General features: G+C 37.5%; 3 protein-coding genes across 3 annotated transcripts; 2 read left to right on the forward strand and 1 right to left on the reverse strand.

Moving 5' to 3' along the window:
* The first annotated feature begins 5,010 nt into the window (after positions 1-5,010).
* Positions 5,011-15,262, forward strand: LOC128017240 (von Willebrand factor A domain-containing protein 7-like). Its single transcript, XM_052602528.1, has 16 exons — positions 5,011-5,195; positions 5,327-5,605; positions 5,780-5,873; positions 6,227-6,355; positions 6,990-7,176; positions 9,314-9,483; positions 9,667-9,779; positions 9,961-10,077; positions 10,189-10,362; positions 10,499-10,631; positions 10,915-11,064; positions 11,301-11,393; positions 11,481-11,749; positions 12,667-12,800; positions 12,900-13,059; positions 13,753-15,262. The coding sequence occupies exons 1-16, from the start codon at positions 5,013-5,015 to the stop codon at positions 14,134-14,136; spliced, it is 2,769 nt and encodes a 922-aa protein (XP_052458488.1). The 5' UTR covers positions 5,011-5,012; the 3' UTR covers positions 14,137-15,262.
* LOC128017114 (uncharacterized) lies at positions 14,358-21,759 on the reverse strand. The gene is made up of 4 exons (XM_052602333.1): positions 21,386-21,759; positions 20,871-21,022; positions 20,477-20,588; positions 14,358-19,977 (listed from the first exon to the last, which is right to left on the reverse strand). The coding sequence occupies exons 1-4, from the start codon at positions 21,654-21,656 to the stop codon at positions 17,834-17,836; spliced, it is 2,679 nt and encodes an 892-aa protein (XP_052458293.1). The 5' UTR covers positions 21,657-21,759; the 3' UTR covers positions 14,358-17,833.
* A 1,285-nt stretch (positions 21,760-23,044) lies between these two features.
* LOC128017258 (zinc finger protein 1 homolog) lies at positions 23,045-26,276 on the forward strand. Its single transcript, XM_052602557.1, has 4 exons — positions 23,045-23,685; positions 24,402-24,529; positions 24,928-25,036; positions 25,130-26,276. Exons 1-4 carry the CDS (start codon positions 23,409-23,411, stop codon positions 26,206-26,208), a joined length of 1,593 nt encoding a protein of 530 aa, XP_052458517.1. The 5' UTR covers positions 23,045-23,408; the 3' UTR covers positions 26,209-26,276.
* The last annotated feature ends 666 nt before the right edge of the window (positions 26,277-26,942 follow it).

Genomic DNA, 26,942 nt, shown 5'->3' on the forward strand with positions numbered 1-26,942 from the left:
GCGCAAGATGGCTACTCACCCAGCGCCAATGCCCAAGTTGGCCACCGGTCCAGAGTCATGGCCCAAGATGGCTGCTTGCCCAACGCCGCAGCACAGGATTAACGTCACACCTGAACCTCTGGAGTCAATTCAGGTTCCAGTGGATCCTCCAGAGTCGAGTCAGGTTCCAGTGTACTCTCCAGAGTCCAGTCAGCTTCCTGTTGACCTTCTTGAGTCAAGTCAGGTGCCCGTTGACTTTCCAGAGTTGAGTCAGTTTCCGGTTGACCCTCCAGAGTTGAGTCAGGTGTTCCAGTTGTTCCTCTTGAATCAAGTCAGATTCCTGTTGACCTTCCCGAGTCAAGTAAGGTGCCCGTTGACTTTCCAGAGTTGAGTCAGTTTCCTGTTGACCCTCCAAAGTTGAGTCAGGTGTTCATGGACCCTCCAGAGTCAGGGTTAGTCACCGTCAACCTTCCAGAGTCAGGGTTAGTTACCATTGACCCTCTAGAGTCAGGGCTAATTCCTGTTGACCATCCAGAGTCGAGTCATGTTCCAGTTGTTCCTCTTGAATCAAGTCAGATTCCTGTTGACCTTCCCGAGTCAAGTCAAATTTCAGTTGACTGTCCAGAGTCGAGTCAGGTTCCAGTGAACTCTCCAGAGTCGAGTCAGGTTCCAATGAACTCTCCAGAGTCGAGTCAGGTTCCAGTGAACTCTCCGGTGACCGGTGGTCTTCGAGAGCGGTGTCGGGTCGGCACCGGTCTTCTGGAGTCCGGTGGAGGTGCCATGGGATTGCCAGAGGTTCGTCCTCCCGTTGGTCGGACCACACAGATGTGGTGGTCTTCTGCTCCGCCCTGGGGGACTCCAGCCTCGACCACGAGGAGGTGGTGGTCTTCCGCTCCGCCCTGGGGGACTCTAGCCACGACCATGAGGAGATGGTGGTCTTCCGCTTCGCCCTGGGGGGCTTCTGCCGTGACCACATGGTGGTGATGGTCCACTGCTCTGCACGGTGATGTCCTTTATGGCCCCATGTTTTTGTGTTTTTGTTTTCTGTTGCTTTTCTATCTGTCTCCTTCTTTGGACCTGGCCCTCCGTCCCTCCCCCTGATCCTCCGCCGGTCCACCCGGTCCACCTGGACTCCTTGTTTTGTGTTACACTTCTCCAGTCTTTGTCTTTCCATTTTACCTGGTTGTCCTGTCTCTGTCTTTCCATTTTAGCTGGTTGTCCTGTCTCTGTTTTCTGACCCTCCGTCCCTCCCCCTAGTGCGCCGCCGCTCTACCTCCCTCCTACCTCGTTATCTGTTGGGTTTTCCTGGTTTTCAGGTGGAGCATCTGACAGCTGCTCCGTAGGGGAGGGGGTAATGTGACGCTGTCAGTCTCTGTTTTCCTGGGTGTTCCCTAGTGAGCTCACTTCTCCTTAGGCACTTCACCATAGGCACTATAATTCCTCTAGTCTGGTCCTGTCTTCACAGTAATTGCACTCCAGTTACTCGCACAGGTGCAGGGATTCTATTGTCGTTAGTCTCCTTATAAATAGCTGTCCTTCCCTGTTGTTTGTATGGAGTCCTTACCCTTTGTGTGCTATGTTCTCGTCTCCTGAGACTTCCCATTACTTTCTCGTTCCTCCGAGTTTCTCGTTCCGTTTCATCCGGTTCCCTTTTTTGTTTTGTTTTGTTTGTCTCCTTGGACTGTTTATTTTGTATTACCCTTTTTGTCATTAAATCATACTTGCAATTGGATCTTACCCTCTCCTTGTGTTTCCTAATACCCAATCTTCACAGAAATGTAATGCATTTAGTGTATCACTCTCTACAATGATGGATACTAAACAGTAATTAATTATACTATTATTTTGCTTCACTACTTTAATTACCATTCAGTCTGCCTTCTTAAAATCAGTATCATTAGAAACGCTTTGAAAATCTTGGAACGTCAGTGGAGAAAGACATATAGTTCATTATAACACCATAATATACATAATTCACACACAGTATTGCTAAGTGTACCCCATCAACAGAAAAGTACAATTCAAAAGTGGCAGTAGTTTTGGAGGACACAGCTGAAGTAAAAGAGCTTACATTAAGGTATGAAAAACAAACGTGTTACAACGTGTCTACAGACACACATAAACAACACTTTAGGTAACAGGAACGGTTCCTTCACACCTCACACCTCATAATCGGATGTTTGATTTTGGCACAGTGTGCGCACCATATACAGGATTTAATGAGATGTGTTAGTCGTGTTCTTTAACATTCCACCTGGAAACAAAGACACCATGACACCAGACCCCTTCACGAAAGAAGGAAGTCTCCGTTTTTACAAATGTGACAATGAGCACTTATCAGTATCAGCTTAACGCTGGATATTCAAAGTATGTAAAATATTTAAAGTTCACCGTATATAATCTTTAAAATATGAGAGTTTTACAAAAGTATTCTATAGTCTTTGGATTTACACACCATTCTGTTATTGTGGCGACATTTCTATGCCCTGAAATGTGACGCTAAACGAAACTGTGTTGTTTGACATGTTGGTCAAATGATTTAAAAAAGATAATCTTGTACAATAATGATGTAAAAGCACAAAGAGTAAAAGAAATATATTCGATTCATTGTAATTAATAACAAGAAGTGCATTACACATTATGTCAAGGTTTCCCAAACTGGGGTTCATTAAGGAACTGCAGGGGATTTGGGAGTTTAATGAAAAGCTAACAATTAATTAAATCATAAAAATGTCAAATGAAAATAAATCACTTTAAAATGACAATCAATATAAAACACAAAAAAGATTCAGTATTTTATGTTTACCTGCATGCCATGTGACCATTAACCAGAAAACCTATAACATGCAAATGTGATACTGAATAATTAAAATATTTATTTTAAAATCTCAGGGTACTTTAAGCAAATATATGTGAAAGAGGTTCTACTGACAAAAAAGTTTGGGAATCCATGCATTCATTAAATGTAAATAAGAAATAATGTGAATGTGTGTATTTTAATGTGTTTTAAAGACAAAAGCCTTCCAAAGCTATAGTAATACATGGTTTAATAACCTACTGAGTGATCATCAGTTGATGATGCAATGACGAAACACTTCTTAAACCTGAAATGATTTTTCTTTGTAAATCCAGCTGTCAAATCCTTTTTAGCCACCTGAATAATGACTAGTCTATGTGTAAATGTCCACAAAACTAAATACTTTTTGAGTTTATATACAGTAGAATAAGGAAAAAACTATTTAAAAAAGGAACATTTAAAACATATAAAAGAGGAACTAGGGAGAATCAATAAATTATGAATATTTTTTTTTTTTTTTTTTTTTTGCTATTGTGTGAATATGTAACCATGTAATCAATAAAAATTTAGCATAACTGTAGTCTGATTATGAGTATTATGAAATGTAATTTACTGTAATTACCAGTACTTAATTTTTGTTCTTAACTTAACATGTTCACATTTACTGACATATTAGCCTATTACTCAACAACCATAATAACAGATTGTTGAAAAGTGTGGGAAAAAAGGAGCTGTGACGCATGGACATGAATCATCAACTGATTTAAACGACATGTTTAAACCTGCCATCTTTTGGACAGAAATCATTCTTTTGACAACATGATTGATGAAAAAGCAATTACCATAGTTGTTTCCAGGCATGAAATAAAAAATAATAAATTATATCACAACCCGGACTGTCAGGGCAATTATGAATATAATTTGACCTCATTCAGTGTTTTCAGTCGGTGTTTAAATTTGTTTAGTGTGTGATGTATAAAGATTTTAAGACCAGCTGTTGCCAGTCCTAATAAAAAATAAATAAAAAAAATTCTCAGTCTATTTTCAGTTATGTTAGTAACTTAAAATTTAAAACAAGTCCACAGTATTTAAAGATATATTGATGGTTAAAGATGCTCTTATACTGACATCTAATAATAAAGTAGCTTGTTCCAGCTTAGAAATTAGCAAGTCATGATTCATTTGTTCTATGTCTAAAATGTTTTACAATATTTGACAAAATTTATTTGTTTATTTATCTGTAAAAAACTTAGTAAATTTAATAATAAAATAATAAATACTGATGAAATGGTTATATTGATATATACCGAAGAAATTCATTGCCACTTTCCTCATTGCATCCTGCAAGTCTCAAGATAATTTATGCATCTCACTTATAATATTATTTATTGAATAATTTGCTGAACTTTTAGAGCCCTCAGCGTTCAAAAACAGGAGTGGTCTTGTTGCGGAATGTGACTTTTATTTCCTTAGAATTTAACAAACTGGGCTTGGCATACAGTCGTGAAGCAATATAGAATTTTCCTATGCATGGTAAATGGAGATTTTGACACTACTAAAACTCATCTGGTGCACTATTTTATTTGTTTTTTTACTGCAGTAGCTGTATCAAATCCTTTTAGGATGTTTCAGATTTTTTACAGTTAATGTAGGTAAGGAATTATTCATAATTTTGTGGATGTGTAAGAGGTAACAATATTTTAAAAGCAGCCATGTTTTTATGATGCAAATCATTTGCTGACGTCTGATTGCATGACGTCTTAGATTTAAGGTAAGGTATATGTATAAATATAGGTAATCAGAAAAGATCAAAAATTAAGGGTAGATACAGGAGGAACAGAAGCAGATTAAAAACAGGTAAGAAGGTCTTTATATTATATTATATTATGTTCTGTTATGTTATGTTATAAACATCATATACTAATAAAAAAAGTAATTTGAGTAAACGCAAAAAAAAAAAAAAAAAAAAAAAAATTATATATATATATATATATATATATATATATATATATATATATATATATATATATATATAATATGCACAGTATATATGATGGTATTTACTTAAAGAAATTACTTGATTTATCATATTATTTTTATTTATACATTTCCTATTTTTATAATATTTTAACCTAATTCCCCTCAATTCTTGCAAAAGAAAAAAAAAAAAAGCATTTAATAAAAGATTTTGCACAAACCAACTTAACTAAAAAGATATGAATTGATTCAGATGATCATGAAGTCATTAGTGCCTGTCGTGGCCCTGATTGCACTAGTGGTGTCCGGAGTGCAGGCATTTATTTCAGTTGGGGGTACCAGAAACACCCATGTATCCATTACTGCCAGTGCTGTAATGGAGAAGATCCGTGAGGTGTGTGCAGCAGTGGCTGAATCAGAAGGAAGAGATTTCAAGCCAACGGTGGGTTTATGTACAATTAAAGGCATATAAAAAAGTATGATCACGACAGTTGTGCATTTCTTTGGAATACATACAATAGCTTACATTTTTCAAACATATGACACAAAATTTATTTTCCCAATTTAACCCAGGGTTCATCAGCAGAGGAGCTGCTGCGTGCATGTCTGGGCACGGCCACAGGAGATGTTTCAGGTGCTAAGTTCCGTAGGGCACTAAATCAGATCTACACGCAGAATGGCATTGTGGACCGGGACTTCATGAGCAGCGCAGCACACCACTTCAATAATGAGGCCTTTAATGAGGGACGCAACCTTATCATTCAGGGGACTGCGGCTATTAAAGCGAACGTCCGCACAGACAACCTTCAGTCTGCCCGAGAAACACTAGGACGAGTGTGTCACACACTGCAGGTCAGAGAGAGGGAGATAAAGTCAGTGACTTAGCGCAAGCATATTGCTTCAAAATTGCTCAAGAACATGTTTTTACCCATTAACTATTTGATGCCACTTACCTATTGAAAAACCATTAAGATTAAAAACAAGCAATTTGTAAGCATTAATTTGATTGATGTGTTTTTGTTTTAGGACTTTTACAGTCACAGTAACTGGGTTGAACTGGGGAACCAAATGCCATATGCCAACCTCATCAGACCGGATCTCAAGATTGAGAACATTGCAGGTATATAATGCCAGTGGGTGTGATTTATGAGAGAGACTCATATGCGGAAAAAACAAAAAAACAAAAAAAACAACAACAACAGCGACTGCACCATTTTTTGGGTTGTCATGTCCATAATAGATTATAGAAACCTTTGTTTCTACTGAAAATTTAGATAAGTGAACAGATGACTTGGTTCATAACTGATAACAGGTTACACCCAGGAGTACACATCACATTGTATGAGATTAATCTAAATTGACTGATCCTGAATAGGAAATAAATAAATTTAGTTCATGTTTGCCATTTACCAGGGTGTTTCAACAAATGTATACTGCTTTAAATAGATTGCATATGTATGTGTTAATGTGCAGACATTGCGATGCCAACATGCAGTGACTGTGCCAGTGGTACCTGTCCAAACCAGCTGCTTCCTGCTATTCTCAATGGGAAGTACCTCACTTCAGGATATTTGGGCTTGTTCTTCAGTTACAAACCTCAAGGTAAGAAGACAGACATAGGTTTATACCAAGAGACATGCATCTGTACAAAATTCAAGCTAAACTCAAAATATAGTAATTACCTAGTAACTTAAATTTAAAGTCTAATAATTGTGTAAATAGAGGAGTTGTTGAAAGCACAAATCAAACTCAAAGAGTTTTGATGTTCAATTCTAAGTTGTTCTATAGGTAACCAACTGAGTTACGACTCATTTTTAAAAAAAATTTGTTGGTATGGTCATGGTTCAACCCATTTCCTCACACATATCGCACATTTTTGTTTCTTTCCAACATAAGACAATAAAGACAAATCTGTGCATTATAATGTGTTTATGGGGTGAGTGGTTACAATTAGGCAATGTCCAAGTTTACCAAAGCGAATTACTTTGTGACAACCATAAAACTATTTATAACAAACATTCATCGAAAGAAGAGCCAAAACATAGTATTTCAACATTTAGAAGTGCAAGCCTTTAACGTTTGACTTATCTGGTTTATTCTATTTCCTTAAAGTGTGTTTACAGGAGATAAAACACAGTTTTAAAAGTAGAAAGTATATATGAGAGTGAATTTGGAAATAAACTATTTAAGTTATAAAATTAAATTAACTTTTATATGTCTTTTATGTGTGTAAAAGGAAAATGTAGCCATGGTGGGCAGACTGACCTCAGCAGTACCCAGAATCCTCGAGGCGGGATCAGTAAAGATGAGCCCCGTTCCCATAATACTGATCTACACACTAATGCTGCAAACATGGCAGCTGAAGCCACCCTGGACCTGCTAGAGAACATCCGTGGAGCTATAGGAAACAAGAAATACCTTCGGTATTAGAACAGAATCCTTGTATATCTTTAAAGAAAGAGATTTTGAAAGAGATATTTGCAAAGCTGGGAGTAGTTCTCTTAACACCCGGTTCTCTACATTACTATTCAAAAATTTGGAGTCAGTGAGATATTTTTCTGAAAACTATTAATACTTGTATTCAGAAAAGATGCATTACATTGATCAAATGTGTAAAGTAAAGACATTTATAATGTCACAAATATATTTTTGTTTCTAATAAATGCTGTTCCTTTTCTATTCACGGTTTCTATAACTTTTAAAAACATGAGTGTGACAAACATACAAACAAACAGAGATCCAATTGCAGCGTTTATTAGGGAGAATCCAAAAATCTTAGTCCAGACAGGCAAAAGGTCAATATAAACAAAAGCAGTCCAAAAACAAGAAACACGAAAAACACTAGGGAACACACGAAAGCAGGGTGACATAAAAACAAGGACTCCATGAAACTGATAGAACAAAACGGGTATATATGGACAGGTGCAAATGATGAAAGTGGGGACAGCTGAGTGCAATTACAGTTGTGCAATTAACAGTGATGAAACAGACTAAGGCTTGTGGGAAATGTAGTGCCTACAGTGGGGTGATTCTATGGGGAAGTGGACCACTAGTGGACACTCAGGGAACACAGACCAGACAGTATGACAAGAACTAAATCATATATTTTTTTTATATATATATATATATATATATATATATATATATATATATATATACAAATGATCATGTGACACTGAACACTGGTTGTAATATCCACTGAGAAGCAACAGAAAATTAAAAATACGTAAATGGGGAAAAAAGGCAGGAAATGGTCATACACAAGATAGTAAAAACAATGGCATAAGAACGCTCAGTAAGGCAGGTACTGTACGTAAGTACGTAAGAAAAGGTAAGTGCTAGTATTAGTTGGTCAAGTGCTGGTAAAAAAATGAGTCATTAAATATCATTTTCAAAAAACATCTAAAGACTCATCATTTTCACCAGGACTTGACTGACTAATACTAGCACTTACCTTTTCTTGTCTATCCTATTCATGAAAAAAAAAAAAAAAACACTAGACAGAGACTTGTCATGGCACTTGTAAACTGTTGTTGTTCTCTCGTTGGCCTGATTGCTTCTATTGTTCTTATTTGTAAGTCACTTTGGATAAATGTGTCCACTAAATGATAAAATGTAATGTAAATGTAAATGTAATAATGCTCAATAAGGCAGGTAGACTGGAAATACTTCACACTGGCCTGTTAGCCAGGCCCTGCCAAATACCACACAAACTGGAAGTAACCTGAGAAGCAGAGAGAGCAGAACACATTCAATACTCAGGCAAGGTCTCCATCTGCAGGCTAGGCATTACAGAATCCCCCCCACCTAAGAGCGACTTCTGGGGCTCAACGAGGTCGTCCCCTTGGCCATAGCACTGGACGATTGGGTCTGGCTCAAAGAAAGTCCAGAAATGAGTGAAGGATCCAAGATCTCATGGGCGGCCACCCAAGATTTCTTCTCAAGTCTGTACCACTCCCAGTCCACCAAATAGGGTGGCTCTTGATTCTCGACGTTGGGGTCAGCACCCAAGTGGACAGGTTTGAGGAGGGAAACATGGAAGGATGGAGAGAAATGATAATTAGCAGGCAGTTCCATCTGGTATATAACCTAATTAATCTGTCTTATGATTTTAAATGGGCCAACATACCTTGGCATGACCATAGATACCTGCCAATTTCTTGGTTAAATTTCTCCACTTGACTGTTCGACTGAGGATGATATCCATAAGTTAAGCTGACGTGATGTCCAGTTGTCTGAAAAAAGGTCTTCCATACCTGTGAGGTGAATTGTGTTCTTCTGTCAGAAACAAAATCTTCGGGTATGTCCATAAGCTCTGAAAACATATTTGAACGGTGCTAGAGAGGTTTCTTCAGGCCAGAATGTAGTTGTTTAAAACTCAAATCTGCTATTTATTTATAAAGACAGCGCCTATTTAAAAATGTGTTTCACCGATTTCGGAGATGATCAGCTCCATGTGATCAGCAAGAGCTCAGGGCTCCTGTATCCACCTAGAGCTGATGGTGACTGATAATAACCAGTAACCAAAATTACTGCCATTTTTTTTTCTCCCCTCACCAGGCTGATGGGTATTGCGCGAACTGCAGTCCTGGCTTTTGTGATTGACACCACAGGCAGCATGGCAAATGACATTGCAGAAGCCAAAAGAGTTTCCTTCAACATCATTGACAGTAAGAAAGGGACTCAAGATGAACCATCTGAATATATTCTGGTGCAATTTAATGATCCAGGTGAGTGCAAAAAATGTGAATTGCATAGCTCATATAAATATACACATATACAAATATAAAAAAAAAAAATGCAAAAAAAAAAAAAATGCAACATGCCTAGATTTGGAGATTCAGATATAGTTCAAAGTAATGTAAGAAAATACTCACACACACAATCTGGATATATTTTTTATGAATTTGTAGAATTTGGACCACTAATAAAAACCACAAACTCAAGTGTGATGAAGTCAGAGATTTCCAAGCTCAGCGCTAATGGAGGAGGAGATATCCCAGAAATGTGCCTGTCAGGGCTTCAGGTATTGGGTTGTGTGGTGTTTCGGCTAATTATCTCAATCTTCATATGTGAATACTACCAATACAATTATATTTCTATTTAGAACTAAGAACTATTATATTATTGAATTTTATAGAGAATACAAGTATTCAGTTTTTATTGACCACTCGACAAGGTTTTCTAACCTTCTGTTTCTCCCACAGTTGGCCCTGACAGGAGCTCCTTCCTCCTCCTATATATATGTGTTCACAGATGCTCCAGCTAAGGATATGCACCTGGAGAAAACTATCAAAGCCCTCATTCGCAGCACCAAGTCTGCGGTAAAATGTTCCACCCTTGTGTCACATGCAGACCTTGACATAAACATTTTCACCAGACCATCATCAGTTTTTTTCATCATCACTTTTCCATCTCTCACCCTTTCTATTCAGGTATCTTTCTTCATGACAGCATCAATGAGGAGGCGAAGGACCCCCAGGGCATTGGCACAGTTTCAGGTGTATTATGACATGGCCTTGGCCTCTGGGGGTCAAGCCATCGAGGTCTCCAAATCCAGCCTCTCTCAAGCCACTGACATCATTGTTGACACCTCTACTTCAGCTTTGGTATGAATGATCACCCTTTCATAGTCAATTTACTACAGCAAAAAAAAAAAAAAAAAAAAGACCTCTCTTACTCAAAGATCCTATTTCTCTCTTTCATTTTTTCAATTGTTTGCACACTCTTTTTTTCATCCATCAGGTGACAATTCTTCAGCGCTCCAGGGATCCAGGACTTGTAGAGAGTTTCCCCTTCCTACTGGATAAGTCTTTGTCCAACACTACCATCTACATCACAGGAAGTAGCCTCACATTCAACCTACGCAGCCCCACAGGTAAATTCACAGGCACTTTTAACAAAATTAACTAAAAAAAAGAAGGTAAATAACATAAAGTTTTGACTTTACATGGTATCACGATAACCATTAGTGCAACTTTGGCAAGCCTAACAAACAAAACAAAATAAACAGAATCTAGATAACTAAAACTAAACTAACAATGTTAGAGTTAAATGTTAGAAGTCATTAAAAAAATTATTGTATTATAATGCTTAGCTTCAATATATGATATCAAAGTGAGTTCTTTCATTATTGCCTAATGAAATGCACTTGCTTCCAGGTGTGACTCAGTCTAACACTGTTGACAATGGACCTCTGGGCACAATTAAGAAAGTGGGAAACCTGCAACGAATCCAATTAAATGGAACTGAGATTGGCCTGTGGCACATTGACATGACAACAACTCAGCCCTACACCATTAAAGTGATGGGTGAGCCATCATGCACTTTTTTGATAAACCAATGCAAAGCCAACCTGTAATGAGGAGAATATGGCATAATGTATATTTATACTTTACTCCTAAAGTATCAAGAGGAAAATGGCTAATGAAATGATCAAAAAAACAATTTAATTTAGAACTTTGATGATAATAAAAAAGCTGTGGTACTCTGAGATGTATGTTGATAGTATTTTTATGCCTTTTTAATGTAATGTTATCTTTTACAGGTCAGAGTGCGATTACATTCATCTATGAATTTGTGGAGGAATTCAAAGGACCCCATCCTGCATTTGCTGTCATTGATGGGCGGCCGTCAGCAGGTTTAAACCGTTGTTCTATTTAACTATTAAACAATCCTTATTAAATGATTTGAATGGAAGTGTACAGATTTGTTGCTCTTTATTTAGGCTCACCGGCTAAGCTGCTGCTAACACTGACTGGAGAGAAAGGTCCAGAGGCTCTAGAGCTGCAGGAGGTTGCTCTCATGGAGGTGTCTGGGGTAAAAGTTTCTAATGGAACCATTGAGAAAATGGATGGTGGAGATTACCTTATTACTGTGAAAGAAGTGCCAGAAGGAGAGTTTGTGGTGTTGCTGAAGGGAAAAGACAAGACCTCCTCCAGCCTGTTCCAGAGGCAGACCACCACACAGATGTCTCAGTCTAAAGTCACAATAAAGGTACAAATTGTATTCTTAGTGTATTCTTCTTCTTTACATTTAATGAGACCAATAGGTAGGTACATTAATGACAGCATATTCAAACATAGTGTGTATCCTTCATACATAATGGTCTGACATTCCAAACAATGCATTGCGCCAAGTTCAGTGAAAACATTCATTAATGGTGGAGGAGAAGAGAATATCACATTCGCTAATGATTGCATGAGTTTTTCACATTTATATGAAACATTTCATGAAAAATTTCTGACTGTGTGTGCTTGTGAATTAGTTTTTAACCTCATTCTAAACTATTCTAAATGAATGGCTACATAACCATGGTTAGTCATTTTAATAGAACACATCCAAACACCGTCTTTATATGAGGGCTTTTCACACAGCCTGTCCTTTACAGTCTTCCATCGCTCTTAGCAAACATATGACTAAATCTTGATGATAAAATATATTTAACATGAAAAAATTAAGTATGTACAACTAAAATATTTTTTCCCCATGTGGTTCCATTTATTCCTTATTTTTTTCATCATAAAATGTTAATGAATTTTACAGTAGTATGAAAGTTATTAATTAATCTTTTTTTGTTTGTGTGAAAACATTCTTTGAAAGCACAAATTTGTGTACACATGGTTAATCAGTGAGACCCATTGTCGTTAAAACGTATCAACAAAACAGTAAAATAACAATGCTCTATATTTGTGGACCATTTAATTAAACTTGTTTTAGTGTTGTGCTTTGAGCTTAGTAACATGCTAACATAAAATCTATTGAAATCAATTGTGGGTTGAGTCTCTTGCGTCAAAATGACTCACTTGTAAGTCCCATGACCGTTATACTTCCTTTAAATGGCAGTAGGCAGCTCACTAGTTGTTTGAATAAACCTAAACTGAATTCTAATCCCATTTTCTTTCCATCTAAAGGCACTTGCAGACAGTTCCATGCTGCCAGGAGAAGTATTTAAAATAAATTTTACTGTTACAACCAATGGAACCAGTGGTACCTACACAATTCGTGCAACGAATGACATAAACATCCCTATGACACATCCATCAATGTAATTTCTCCACTTAGTTCTCAGATCACTCAGTAATGATTTAATCAGCTTTCCTTATCAAGAATAAAATTAAAACGTTCTGTTTCTTTGTCATGCCAGTCTCAATCTCGTGAGTGGCGGCAGTGCTCAGGGGACATTGTCTGTCACTCCACCTGGTGATATGGTCTCAGGCACAGATGTTACGCTAACCATCGAGGCAGAAGGCCCTGGAGGAAGTGATTCTAACTATGTCGTCCTTCGCCTCTCTGTTCTCTCCAAGGTAACCTCAGTTGGTTTCAGACAGACTGATAAAACTTTCTGTTTTTGTGAAATTTCAGTGGAAAAGAATGCGTGCTTTGATTAGCAAATTAAATGAGGCATATGTATATGTGGAATGTTATTTCAGTACTGATTTTGCAGTAGTGGTGTCCCAGCAGAAGAAAATGGAAAGTTTAGACCTCTAAATGATTTCTATGTCAGTCAGTTATTTCTTCACACAAAACAAATTGTGGTTGAATTATGATTAATATACGTACTATGCTACCATTCAAAAGTTTGGGGTCAAGTATGATTTTTTCAAGAATTCCATTATTTAGCAAGAATGCATTCAACTGATCAAAAGTGGTAGTTTATGCTTTTACTTCATTAGAAAATATTTATGTTTTATATAAATATTGTTCTTTGCTAAATTTCTATTTATCAAAAAATCCTAAAACAAAATGTATCATGATTTTCACAGAAATATTAAGCAGCTCAACTGTTTTCAACACTGATTATAATAAATGTTCCTTGAGCAGCAAATTAGCATCTTAGAATGATTTCTGAAGGATCATGTGATACTGAAGACGGGAATAATGCCTGCTTTGCATCACAAGAATAAATTACAATTTAAAATATATTTAATTTGAAAACCGTTATATTAAATTGCAGTGACAAGCTGATGTATCAACTCCCCCTTTACTGTTCCATCCAGGTTACCGACTTTTCACCTCCAAAATGTGAAGTTGTCGATGTACAGGGTACTTGCTACTCCTCCTCTTGCAGCTCATCAAACTGGGAACTGTCTGTCAACATCACAGATGGTAATGGCACAGGCATCGAGAGCATTTCCATCCAGCAAGGCAGTGGAAACTTCACCCAGAGGAAGGTGGAAGATGGTATGATTGTGTTTATGGGTCTGTATGAGGCCTCATGTTGTTCACCTTCTGTGACTTTGTCTGCAGTTGACAAGGTAGGGAATGTGGGCAGGTGCAGCTACACCATCAAGTCCAGCGCAGGCTCGCGCCTCATCAGCATGTCCTTCCCTCTGTGGGCATCTCTGCTTTTATATGGTTTTCTACGTGACACTTTCCCTTAGTAACAAAATTGAGTTTATCTAAACACATTCACAGTCATCTTATCCTTTTCTTTCTCATCCCATTCTTTTATAAAAAAATATAAACAAACATCCATAATTGGTATTTGAAGATATGCAGGAAATACCAATGAAGAACTATGATGTGTATACAGACCATACAAACCTCAAAGATAGATTAGAGTTTTGTGTGAGTTCATATGACAGGCAGAAATATAACTCAGGAATTACTAGTTTTTTTATTAACATGAATTTAATACAAATTAATGTTGCAAAAATTAAAAAAATAAATGATTTTTTTTCTTCACAAATGTATAAAATATTTCTTATATTTTGTCTAACCATTTAAGTTCACAATACTCTGAATATCGATAAAAAAATCATTTTGAATTAATTGTACAAATATTTGAAATGATTTGGAGGTCAAATTACAGTTCAGTAACCCTAATATACACTTGAGGACTATTACAGTTATAGTACATAAGGGATTATTGTTATTTGCCATAAACATAAGTTATGTGTTTACTAACTAGTGTTTTGTTCTTGCACTGAATGATGTGGTAGATTTTGTACCATAACGTAATCTGGACTGTCTCAGCCAGCTATCCAAATGTTAACCACTTTACATAAACTGGAATTTGTACTTTAATATGTCTCAGTCTTTTTTTAATATGTGGTATCATACACTGCCACCCAGTGGTTCATATGATTTCTTTCTTGTCACTGGTACGAATAGATAGAGTAGACTATTTGAAGATAAATTGTGAAGAAAACAAAGTCTCTTTTGTTTATTTATTATAATTTTACATAATGACTCCTTAGGTGTTTTACTGATATCTATAGTAAGATGGACAATAGAAAAAACATACATACAACATAATAATAATAATAATAAAAATAAAAATAAACAAGCAGTATACAAGTTTCACATTGACAAAAGAATAGAAAAGTCATCACATTTTATTACTTCATATTTAAATAGTACTTAAAGCACTGTGAAAAAAGCAAGCAATTGTATTTGCTTTGCTTGGTATGAGAAAAAGAGTGCGCACAAAATTAATGCAATGAAGCAGTTTATATATATATATATATATATATATATATATATATATATATATATATATATATATATATATATATATATATATATATATATATATATATATATATACATACATACATATATACATATATGACTCTGAAAATTGTAGAGTCACACTGAAGGCATCAAGGGCTATTTGACCAAGAAGGAGAGTGATGGGGTGCTGCGCCAGATGACCTGGCCTCCACAGTCACCAGACCTGAACCCAATCGAGATGGTTTAGGGGTGAGCTGGACCGCAGACAGAAGGCAAAAGGGCCAACAAGTGCTAAGCATCTCTCTGGGAACTCCTTCAAGACTGTTGGAAGACCATTTCAGGTGACTACCTCTTGAAGCTCATCAAGAGAATGCCAAGAGTGTGCAAAGCAGTAATCAAAGCAAAAGGTGGCTACTTTGAAGAACCTAGAATATGACATATTTTCAGTTGTTACACACTTTTTTGTTATGTATATAATTCCATATATAATTCCACATGTGTTAATTCATAGTTTTGATGCATTCAGTGTGAATCTACAATTTTTATAGTCATGAAAATAAAGAAAACTCTTTCAATGAGAAGTTGTGTCCAAACTTTTGGTCTGTACTGTATATATATATATATACACACATATACATATATTTATTCTTTGAGACAAATACAATCAGAGTTATATTAAAAATGTCCTGGTTCTTCCAAGCTTTATAATGGCAGTGAATGGGGGTTGAGATTTGGAAACAAAATAATTGCATCCATTCATCATAAAAAGTACTCTACACAGTTAATAAACTTTACAAACCGTAAAATTTCATCCGTGAATTTACAATAGAGTAGTGTTCCAGCAGATGTTAGAACAGTCAAATCAAAGTTTATTTATAGAGCCCTTTTTTAAAAACCGCAAGTGTTCATCAAAATGCTGTACACACAAAAGTAATAAAAATATCAATGATACAGCAGTCAACAATGCAAAGGAAAATAATAAGATACCATAAAGACAATAAAAAGAAGCAGCTCTCATATTGCGTCAAATGCTAGACTATAGAAAAGGGGCTTTAGGCTAGATTTAAAAACAAAAAGTGTTTGAGCCTGTCTAATGTAGATGGGCAAACTATTTCAAAGCTTCGGGGCCTCCACTGCAAATAATCAGTCACCCCTGCTCTTCAACTTTACCCGTGGGACAACTAGAAGCAAATGGTCAGCAGAATGAAGCGCTCTTAGTGGAGTATAGAGCTTGATCAATTCAGACAGATATTTAGGTGCTAAACCATTAAGAAATTTAAAAACAAATACCAAAATCTTACACTAAATCCTAAAATGGACAGATAACCAGTGAAGAGAGGTGAGAATGGGGGTTATGTGTTCCCACTTACGTGTACCTGTCAACAGGCAAGCTGCTGCATTCTGGACCATCTGCAGTATGAAGAGAGAGGCCTGACTAATACTGTACCTTCATAGACGCCATTACAATAATACAAACGAGTCGAAATAAACATATGGATGATTCTTTGAAAGTCTTTAAAAGACAGGAAAGATTTCACCTTGTTGAGTTGTCTCAATTGGAAAAAAACAAGATTTAACTACAAAGTTAATCTGTTTGTCCAATTTAAAATCACAGTCTCTGATAACCTCTACATTTTTTACATATGGCTTCACAAGTGTTTTCAATTCATCAAGGTCCAAATCGGATGACTCACAAGTACCTCCCGGCATAAACCGTATAACTTCAGTATTAAAATGAAGAAAATTTAGTGCCATACAGGCCTTAATTTCCTCAAGAAACTGCAATGGGGCTCTAAAGAAGAAGTATCCTTAAGTTTCAAAGGTAGGTACATTTACGTATCGTCTGCATAACAATCAAAAGTAATATCAAACTTTCTAAAATATTTCTTAAGGGAAGCATATACAGGGAGAACAGAATAGGCCCCAAAATGGATCCCTTGGGGACTCCACACGTGAAAGAAACAGTTGAGGAGACAAAGTTAACTGAAAAAGTTCCTTCGGACAAATAGAATCTAAACCATCCCAACAAAATCAAGGTCTTGTGGTCAACAGTATCAAATGCAGCCGTAAGGTCTACTAGAATTAAAATTGCACAGTCCCGTGAGTCAGTAGCAAGTAATAAGTCATTAAAAACCTTCAACAGTGCAGTCTCTGTCCTATATAAAGATCTAAAACCAGACTGAAACACTTTGTGTATACCGTGTAGATCTAGAAATGAATTCAATTTAGTCACTTCTCACCGGAGCTTACGCTACACCTACGTAATCCGCTGGAATGCCACTCTCTCGTGAACCCCCCGGAGCCAAGAGGACTGGAGTGCTTTTTATGATGGATGGATGCACTTTATTTAGATTCAAATTCTCAATCCACATTCACTGCCATTATAAAGCTCGGAAAAACAATTTTTTTTTTTTTTTTATATAACTCTGACTGAATTTGTCTGAAAGAAGAAAGTCATATACACCTAGGATGGCTTGAGGGTGAGTAAATGAAAGGGTAATTTTAATTTTTGGGTGAACTATCCCTTTACTTTACAATCAGGCCTAATACTGTTATATATTTTGTCAGTCAATCAAGGGGATCCACTGAATGCTTAATACTGAACAATCCAAATTATTTTTTTCATGTAGCATGTTGTGTGTTGACATGTTTCTTGAGATGGGCTGATTGAGTAAAGCGTTTCCCACATTCCTTGCACTCAAACGGTCTTTCCCCTGTGTGGATGAGCTTGTGTCTTTTAAAATTGCCTAGATCCACAAATCCCTTTTCACAGTGGGGGCAGATGTAGCGTTTCTCTCCTCTGTGCCCCTGCATATGCATATTCAGAGCGACTCTATGTTTAAACTTTTTCCCACATAGAGTGCATGAGAATGGCTTCTCTCCAGTGTGCATTCGCATATGTGTAGCCCGGTCTGCCTTGGCCAAAAACCTCTTTCCACAAACTTTACAAGGAAATGGCCTTTCTCCAGAGTGAATGAGCTGATGTTTGGTAAGGGTAAAGTGGTATACAAAACTCTTTCCACACTCATCACACTGATACCGTTTCTCCTCTGCATGGACCTTCATGTGCCGGTTAAGACCTCGTACACTAGGAAACGCTTTTCCACACTGGGAGCAGGTATAAGGTCTTTCGCCTGTATGAAGTCTCATGTGGTTCTCCAAGGCAGACGCATTGCTGAGGACCCTTCCACACTGGGGACACTTCGTATTTCTCTGCAGTGTTTTGCCTGAAGGTTTTGGTAATAGTTGATTTCCATTATTTGAGCCAGAATGTGGTGTTTCACTAATCAATTCATTCTGTACCTGATCCACCCTTTTATCCTTGACCATAAGTGTGCTGTCCTCATCTGCAGGATCTATTTGTCTGGATCTGAAGCAAAACTTTCTCTGTTTTCTCAGTCTAGACTGGAGTGTAGGGGTGTCATCATCTTCCGAGAGGTCTTTGTCATTTCTCTCTGTGCAACATGGGGAAAATGGTAGGTCTGCTTCGATGTTGTCAACCGGAGACGCAGAGGTATCTAAGGACGGAATGGGTACTCGCCCTAAAAGAACGTTAGCTGAAGTGGCAGCTTGTTGCTCCTTCAGTGTTAGCAGAGGAGCAAACTGCCCAGATGGATGAAAATGGTGCATGGGTGCCTGCTCCAGGGCATCTTGTGGCGTTATCACAATGGGTGAGTGCAAATGCAAAGTATCAAGAGATTCCAGCAAACTCGGCGTATCATCCGGTGGAGGAAAAAAATGGTCTGGAGAAGAGGAAAACTGATCAGATTGTGGTGGATATTGAGATTGCGTAAGTGGAGGTTGAGGTGGGTTTAAGGACACGGATCCCTGAACTCCATTAACTGGAATGTGCGAAGAAGTAAATGGAACATGCATTGGCAGATAAGAAGGTGGCGTCCCCTGAACTGGATTGGGTGGCAGAACCAAAGGGAACTGGAATGATGGACTTGAAGTCACAGAATGTGCTGGCATTATCTGTGGCAATGTAAAAACTTGAGATTGAGGAGGAACAAGACCGGCTGGGAGAATCCGATCCTGGACTGGTGGAACTGGATTTGGATCTGCTGCGACAGGAACGTGTCCTGATGGCATGACAGTTTGTACTTGTGGAGTCATCTCTTGGGCTGGTGTTTTGATGGATTGTGGTGGAAAGAATGGTGGTTGTGTAAGTTGAGATGAACACTGGGTTAGTGGTTCAGTGGCCTGGTTTAGTGAGGCAATGTTTGAAAGAGTTTTCTCAGTATGTGAAACCAATGCCTGAACTCGCTGTTTTGGTGAATGAGGCGCTGTTACTAAGACTTGGCTTGGGGGAAAAGGATTTAGGTAGGTGTTTTGACAGATATTTGACCCCTCTTTCTGAGGGACTACTGTCTGGTTTGATGTTTGAGGGTTTGGGTTTGGTCGACGGTAAACTAATGAAGCTGTTGGTTTCGTTTGAGATATTGTTGGAGTGCCAGACAGCTCAATCATTGGCACAGACAGGTTAACAGTGGAAACAGGAGTTTGGGTCGAATTGGGAAGTACTGAAGAAGTGGATGTCTGTGCTGGTGCACTTAGATTCTGTCTTTTGCTTTGGGAAGACAAGCCTTCAGTGTTTTCCAGTGTTCTTTTAGCTGTACTTTGGATGGGTTGTGTAGTCTGATTGGGTTTTTGACCACAGGAATCCACTCTGCGACTACAAGAGGAGGTAGTCACTGGACATGGTGACTTCCCTCCTTGGTTGCTATGGTGCCTAGTTATTGTTTGCAATGCTGGCGGTATCACAACTGTAAAATAGAGAGGTGAAGATGCAGAAAAAGAACATAAGGAGGACAAAATGTAAATAAAAAAGTTGCAAATTGGGTCCTCAACAGATAGAGTAGTTGAATATCTCAATGGTGTACATTTCAGGATGGGGTAAATTCATCTGAACTAGTTTTTATTTTTGGTCTACATTTGTCCTAACTGTGAAAAACAGCTCATATATATTTTTGTCAATTTAATATAAATATATATATTTATGCATTTTTTTATTATTTGAAAAGGATTGGCTCTTATATGATAATTATATGTAAACAGAAGATTTTAGAATTCATTCAAGTGTAAAAAGTTCAACTTTTAAAATGGGTATGTAATGTTATATTTTGTTATGTTATATTATATTCAATTCTATTTGTTTCTGCTAAATGACTAAATGTATATTACACCAAGCAGTTGAGTCTATATTGTGCACTTGTGAATGAACTACATATAAGACATATATAAATTTGTGAATGACTCTTGTACCCCTTTCCATGGTATCCTTATTTGGCTCTCTGCGCACCAGGATTGGTTCAGCACCCTCTTGCTTTAGTAAAAAGTATCCTGGTGCATAGCTGTTGCATTCAGTCTCTTGAGGCTAAAAACACAGAACATAAAATCATGATATAAAGGGCCTAGCATTAAAAAATTATCCACTTCAGAAAGATCAAATATAAACATAACTTCAATTCAATCCTAATTGACCTCAATTCACATATTTTGATATTTAGTCAAGCTTCTAAATATTGAATTCCTCCCTTGCTGAGAAGGAATATGGCCTTAGTCTGTGTACTCTGCTGTATCTCACAGCATCATTTATATGCAAAAGGCGTGGGGCATGAACACTTACTCTTCTGTAGTATGACCTGTCATTTCTTACCTCTTGTTTGACGAGGAGCAACGCAAGCTGTCTGTTCCCGTCCTCACTGGCACATAGATCTGTGAGTTTATCGCTTGTAATGTCTCCCACATTAACACGTTGTCCTATAAACTGAAGGGGGCTGCATCCCCGGTCCACCAGTGTAGGCTTTTCTGTCAAATGAAAACAAAAAAACACTGTAAATATCCCTGTTGGGGGAAAAAAAAAGCCTAACCAGCTACAAGCAAAAAAGTGCCCAAAACCCATTCTATAACCAGCCTAAACATCTTATCTAGTTTAAGATGTTTTAGGAGGGCATACATTATAAATTACAGATTATGAATGAAAACTGATGTAAATATACATACATTAAATATGTGCATAAAAATGTTCACAGACAGAAATAAGGCCATAAAAGTGGCTTCATGTATTTATCATCAGACTTCATCTAAGCCGTTAAAAGTCGTTATATTTTCCAGGAAGTGTTTAATGCACGCCGTAACTCAGGAACACTTTGTTATAAGAAAAAGACTTACCGCACTGCACGCCAATATCACGATGTTTAGATCCATTTCCAGTCCTCTGACTCCCAGCTTCAGATAATCTCTTTGTGTTCTGGCCGGATGAATCACCTGTCTTCGTGTTGACATTCTCTTGTCTCAGCTGCACCAATTCCGCTTTCAAGCGCTGCAAAGTGCCATCATAAAGTTTTGTCGCTTCCCTGACAGCAGTCTGTAAGATTGTTTCCATTATGTTCGTGAACTGGGTCTGAAACCCGTCATAATCGTCCGCGCTCGCATCGGACATGGTCCGATTCGAATGAAGTTACTTTTATGGAGAAGATGCGATCCCTTTGACACAGTCAACGAGAATCACAGTGACGCATCCAGAGGAGGGCGGTATACTTCCGCACTGAATGTGAAAAAGTTTTATTTATAGACTGCTGTAAATATAGTTTGCGGTCTACTTTTAATGACACTGAAACACACTGAAGTTCTAAGCAATGCATACATGTAAAAGTATTCACAAGGGAGTGAAACAAAACTCAATGATAACTTATTGATTATTTGTTTTTTTTCTCTAAAGTCCAGTGTCTAGCCTATAACTTAAATGTTTTTGAATCAAGAATAAAAATACATTTTAAATAGCCCATGTAGCATAAATGAACTGCACAGTCCTGCATCTTGACAAAAATGGCCTAATAATAGGACTATTATTATGCTATCAATAAAAACTCTTCATCATGTGCATTTTTTTCACTATTTAAGACTGACAATGAACAAAAAAATGTCTTCAAAATCATTCATATGTGAAAATTGGACAAGAATTCCACAAACCAATGGCTCAAATATCCTGGCTCAGAGGAAGATAGGAATCATGTCTTTGTTGCATGGTTAAGGGGTAATGACTTCTTCACCTTACAAGTATAAGCTATTTTGTGTGAAAATGTAACATGCTCAAGCAAAACAGGAACTATTTTTTTTTTTTTTTTTAGAACCAACACATTCATTTTCATCTTTCCTGTCAATAACTGTGAAGTCATACTTAAAATGTTTTAAAAATGGATTTTGGAATATTTTACACCATATAGCTCCATGTATTTTGTATAGTTTCATAAATAAATACATTTATTATGTTACTGTTGTTATTTATAGCACATTAGAAACGGAAATAAATGCAAACTGCATCCTTTCCAGTAGCAGGCATCTAGAGCAAAGTGGACTCAAACGCTCCCCTTAGCCCAAGACAACATTCGAAAGGCCCTCCTTATCTTATGGTACTTCTGTTGTAATAAAAATAAGTAAACTCAAAAATATAATGTCTATTAATGTTGTAAATCTATGTTTGTAGTGTATATAAAAGCATTTTGTTAATATACACTGTGCTAATATAACTATTTAGATGACATATTTGAAGACCCCTTGAAGTTTGCAAAGGTGCCCTACATTAATAATAATAATAATATAAAATTGACCTTCTTTTTGCCTGCGAATTTGCACCTTGACTCAGTCACTATTCACTTCCATTGTATAGACAAAAGATGTAGTGAAGACTACTTTTCCGTCGCACAGAAGAAATTCACATAGGTTTGCAACAAAAGGAAGGTGAGGAAATTAGTAAATGCATGAACACTATTTTCATATTCGGGTGAACTGTCCCTTTAAATCTGTCTCCAGCTCCCATCCGTATGTTTGCTTCAGGAAGTACTTCCAGTCAGTCCTAATAGGACGAGAGCATGTTTTGGATCAGCTCTGAATCTCCTCGTAAATGTTTAAATGTGAATCTAATTAGAGAACAATAACTGTTAGTTAGAGTAACACAATAACAGTCATCGCTAGCCTTTGCTAGCAAGTGTATGGGGACTAGCGCAGATTTGATTAAACTAAAAGATGGTTCGATAACGCACTCTAACGATATGATGTGACAATTTGGTTTAAAACGTCTAACGAGGTGGAGCTTGAGGATGAATGATTGTCGTCGTGCTTGTTTATACGACAAAGAAAGTATTTAGACTACTTTAGGTTGGGTTAAGGCTTTTTAATCCGTGTTGTCATCATCATGTCTGAAGTCATTCACTCGTTTCAGTCACAGCTGTCTGGGGTCATGGAGACCGTTTTTAAAGCTGCCATGTTTGAGATCACTCGTCTCGTGGAGGAGAGTTTCGTGAAGGAAGTGTCCCGTAGTCGAGAGCAGGTAGAGACTCTGAAGAAGAGGCTCCAGTGGAGCGAGACCAGACGGAAAAATCAAGAGACGGGTTTGAGAAATCTGAGGTGTGCAGAGTGTGACAAATCCCGTGTGTGTAACGAGGAAAAAGAAGAAATGCCACCACAGTCAGGTATGTTCATAAACACATTTCAACTAAGGCTCAGTGTTGTCTTGATTTAGTGATGAAGATTGATCTAAACATTTTTTTCAAAAACTGACTATTATACACGGTATTGTTTCGTGCAGAACAGCATTGTGCTAACAACACCAAGATCGTGAGATTTATAGTGAACTGAACTAGGGGGTCGACCAATGTGTGTTTTTAAGGGCTGATACCGATTATTACAGTTCAAGTAAAACCGATATTTTCAACCGATATATAAAATGAAAATTAATGTCACAATTGAGAATAACAAGGGCTCTGACAAAAACTTTCTTTAAATGCTTTTAAATAATTTTATCGGCAAATCGATTTTGAAAATAACTGATACGATTATCATATGCTTAATATTGGTGCCGATAATTGGTCGACCCCTAAACCCCTACATTGAGAAACTGTCATATAAAAATACATTTCAGGTCTGTGCAGTTGCATAATTTTAGTAGACATTTTGCAAGCACATACTTTGCAGGCATGTTCATGATCCCAAAAGAAAACATCATAGGTTAACCAGTATTTCTGTCAACTCAAAAATCCAAACTCGTCACATGACCTAAAAAAGGAATTGTTTAAAGACCCATACGTCATTCCAGACATATGACTGTTTTCTTCTGTCCATTTAAAGACCATTAAAGGACTGTGTAATCAATGCCCTCACAGTTGCATTCACCCTTGACCACATGTAGAAAATGAATGCAGCCTCAAACAGGAGAAAGTTCCAGATGGGAACTGGGGAAGCTGTGAGTTGGAGTCTGACACCCTTTTGGGAAAAGAGAGGTTGGAAGACCAAACCAGCTCCAGTAACACAACAGAGGTGAGTCACCTCCTACTGCAGTGTTTTTCAAAACCTGAAATATAATGCTGTGAAGATTGTGAGCCATTATTTTCTAAATGCATGTTATTGATCTTAATGTGAACAGTTCATCTGGGCATACAGTACGTTTCTTTTTTTTCTTCTTTTTTTGCAGTGAAAAAAACTCCCCTTTTTCTGATGATGAACGCATGACTTATCCAATCATTTAGTCGTCTTAAATTTCACCCCTTTATGCTCCATCCAATCAACAACCAATAAATAGAACCCAGTCCCTAGACTACATTTTTTCTTTGTTGATAATCTGTTTCATCACAATGCAGAGGAAGAGATCTGTCGCTATGCCTGTTTCATCGTGACTTTAACATTCTGTGCACATTCTGTCTTTGTGTTTTCTGTAGCCTGCAAGCAAAGAGGACAGGAAACTGGACTGCGTATTGAAAGAGGAGGCCCTTTTTGTCACTGCCGGTAATAAAGAGCTTCAGGATGGATGGATGTTGGATACTGAAGGTGTGATTTAAACATCTGATTACTGCTTTAACCCTCTCATATTAGACTGTGTTTGAACATTAGACATTTTTTTTTCCATGTTTGGTTTTCCAGGAGCTGAGACATCAGATTTCTCAGGTCACAGTTACAGTGAGCAGGAGCTGCATCAGATTCAGGAAGAGTGGAGCTCTGGACTTGATCAGACTGCTGACAATGAGACTTATGGAGATATCACAGATGTCCATGGTCCGTTGTATCCAACACGCTATGACACAGAAGAGCTAGCGAGCTACAGTGTGCGTGAAGTGGAGGTGGGAGACCTGGATGGTCTCAGAGAAAGAACTGTTGACATGTTGGGTAATTCAGTATCTGTTGCGGTTGGGCCTGAGAAAAATGACCTGCACGAGGAAGGTGGGAGACGTCACAGCTCTTCCATTAAGCGTAATAGAGGAAACAGAGGATCTTTACTTGTGCAGGTCAGCCCCCAGACAGAAGACGTGGATAGAGACATGCACTGTTTACTTATAAATGCAGATGGCCACTTGCAAGACATAAATTCCTTCACTGAAGTTCACAGTGGAGATGCAGGAGGTGCTGGGCATAGAGGACACTCACTGTATGTTGGGGACACAACAAGTGGCTCAGTTTATAAGGGACAAGCATCGAATCACTCTCTGAAACCTAATGTTGGACAAGCATTAGGAGACAGCAGGGCTTCTGTGAACGCCTTCCCGCTCTCCCACCGAGTCAGTTCAAGTGCTGCATACACTTGTAACCAGTGTGGTAAGAAGTTCACTCAGGCCTGCAACCTAAAAGTGCATCAGCGTGTCCACCAGCAGGATGGTCTCCACTTGTGCAGCCACTGTGGGAAAGGTTATTCGTCCTTCAGTGACTTGCGGAGACACAGATGCAGTCAGACCGGAGACAAGCCCTACACCTGCACACTATGTGGGAACAAATTCAGCCGATTGTGGAATCTCAAGCTGCATCAGCGTATTCACACACAGGAGAAACCCCACAAGTGCACTATGTGCAGCAAGAGCTTCACCCGGGCTGACATCTTGAAAGTCCATCAGCGTACCCATACAGGAGAAAGACCGTATTGCTGTGGGATCTGTGGACTGAGCTTCAAACGACTGGATCATCTCAGGTCACATCATCGCAAACATAGTGCTGACCAGAACAATCCATGACAAAAATAAAATCCACCATATAACTTTACAAAGCTGTTTGGATTAATAAATTGTTGAAGGGTATTAAATCCAGACTGGACATTTATTATGATCAGTAAGATGTTTCCCATAAGTCATAAGATTGTTGCTGTAGAGCCTCCCATTATAGTTATGTCTTCTGGATAATTTGATTTAGTCTTTCTTAAAGGGATAGTTCACCCAAAAATAAATAAAATGTACTAACCCTTAAGTCAATTAAAACCTGAATGACATTCTTTTGTAGAATATAAAAGAAGATTTTTTTTTTTTTTTCATTTTTTTTGTTCATATATTTTGTTTGGTTTCGAAAATTTTTCAGATTGCCTTCTTTTGTGTTTTAGCAGAAGAAATCAAGCAAAACAGGTTTGAGGAGTAGTAAATGGTTGAACCATGCCTTTAAGTTATGCTATGGATAATGTGTCCAACTCTGCATCACTTAAATTGTGAATATTATTTACTTGTGATGTAAAGTGACCAGAGATTATTATCCACTTATCTGCAACTCTAATTTTGAAAATGTTATTTATTTCAGTTTATTTTAATAAACCTAATATATATATATATATATATATATATATATATATATATATATTTGTTCAAATATGCAATGTGTGACATGCAATATCAGTCAATTTTCAGCTCTCTGCTTCATCATTTTAAAGATTTATCTGGTTGTTGGTTGATTAAATCCTCCAGCTGTTTATTCCAAATGATTA

This window comes from Carassius gibelio, chromosome A1, assembly GCF_023724105.1.
Source record: "Carassius gibelio isolate Cgi1373 ecotype wild population from Czech Republic chromosome A1, carGib1.2-hapl.c, whole genome shotgun sequence".
In the NCBI taxonomy this organism is placed as follows: domain Eukaryota; kingdom Metazoa; phylum Chordata; class Actinopteri; order Cypriniformes; family Cyprinidae; genus Carassius; species Carassius gibelio.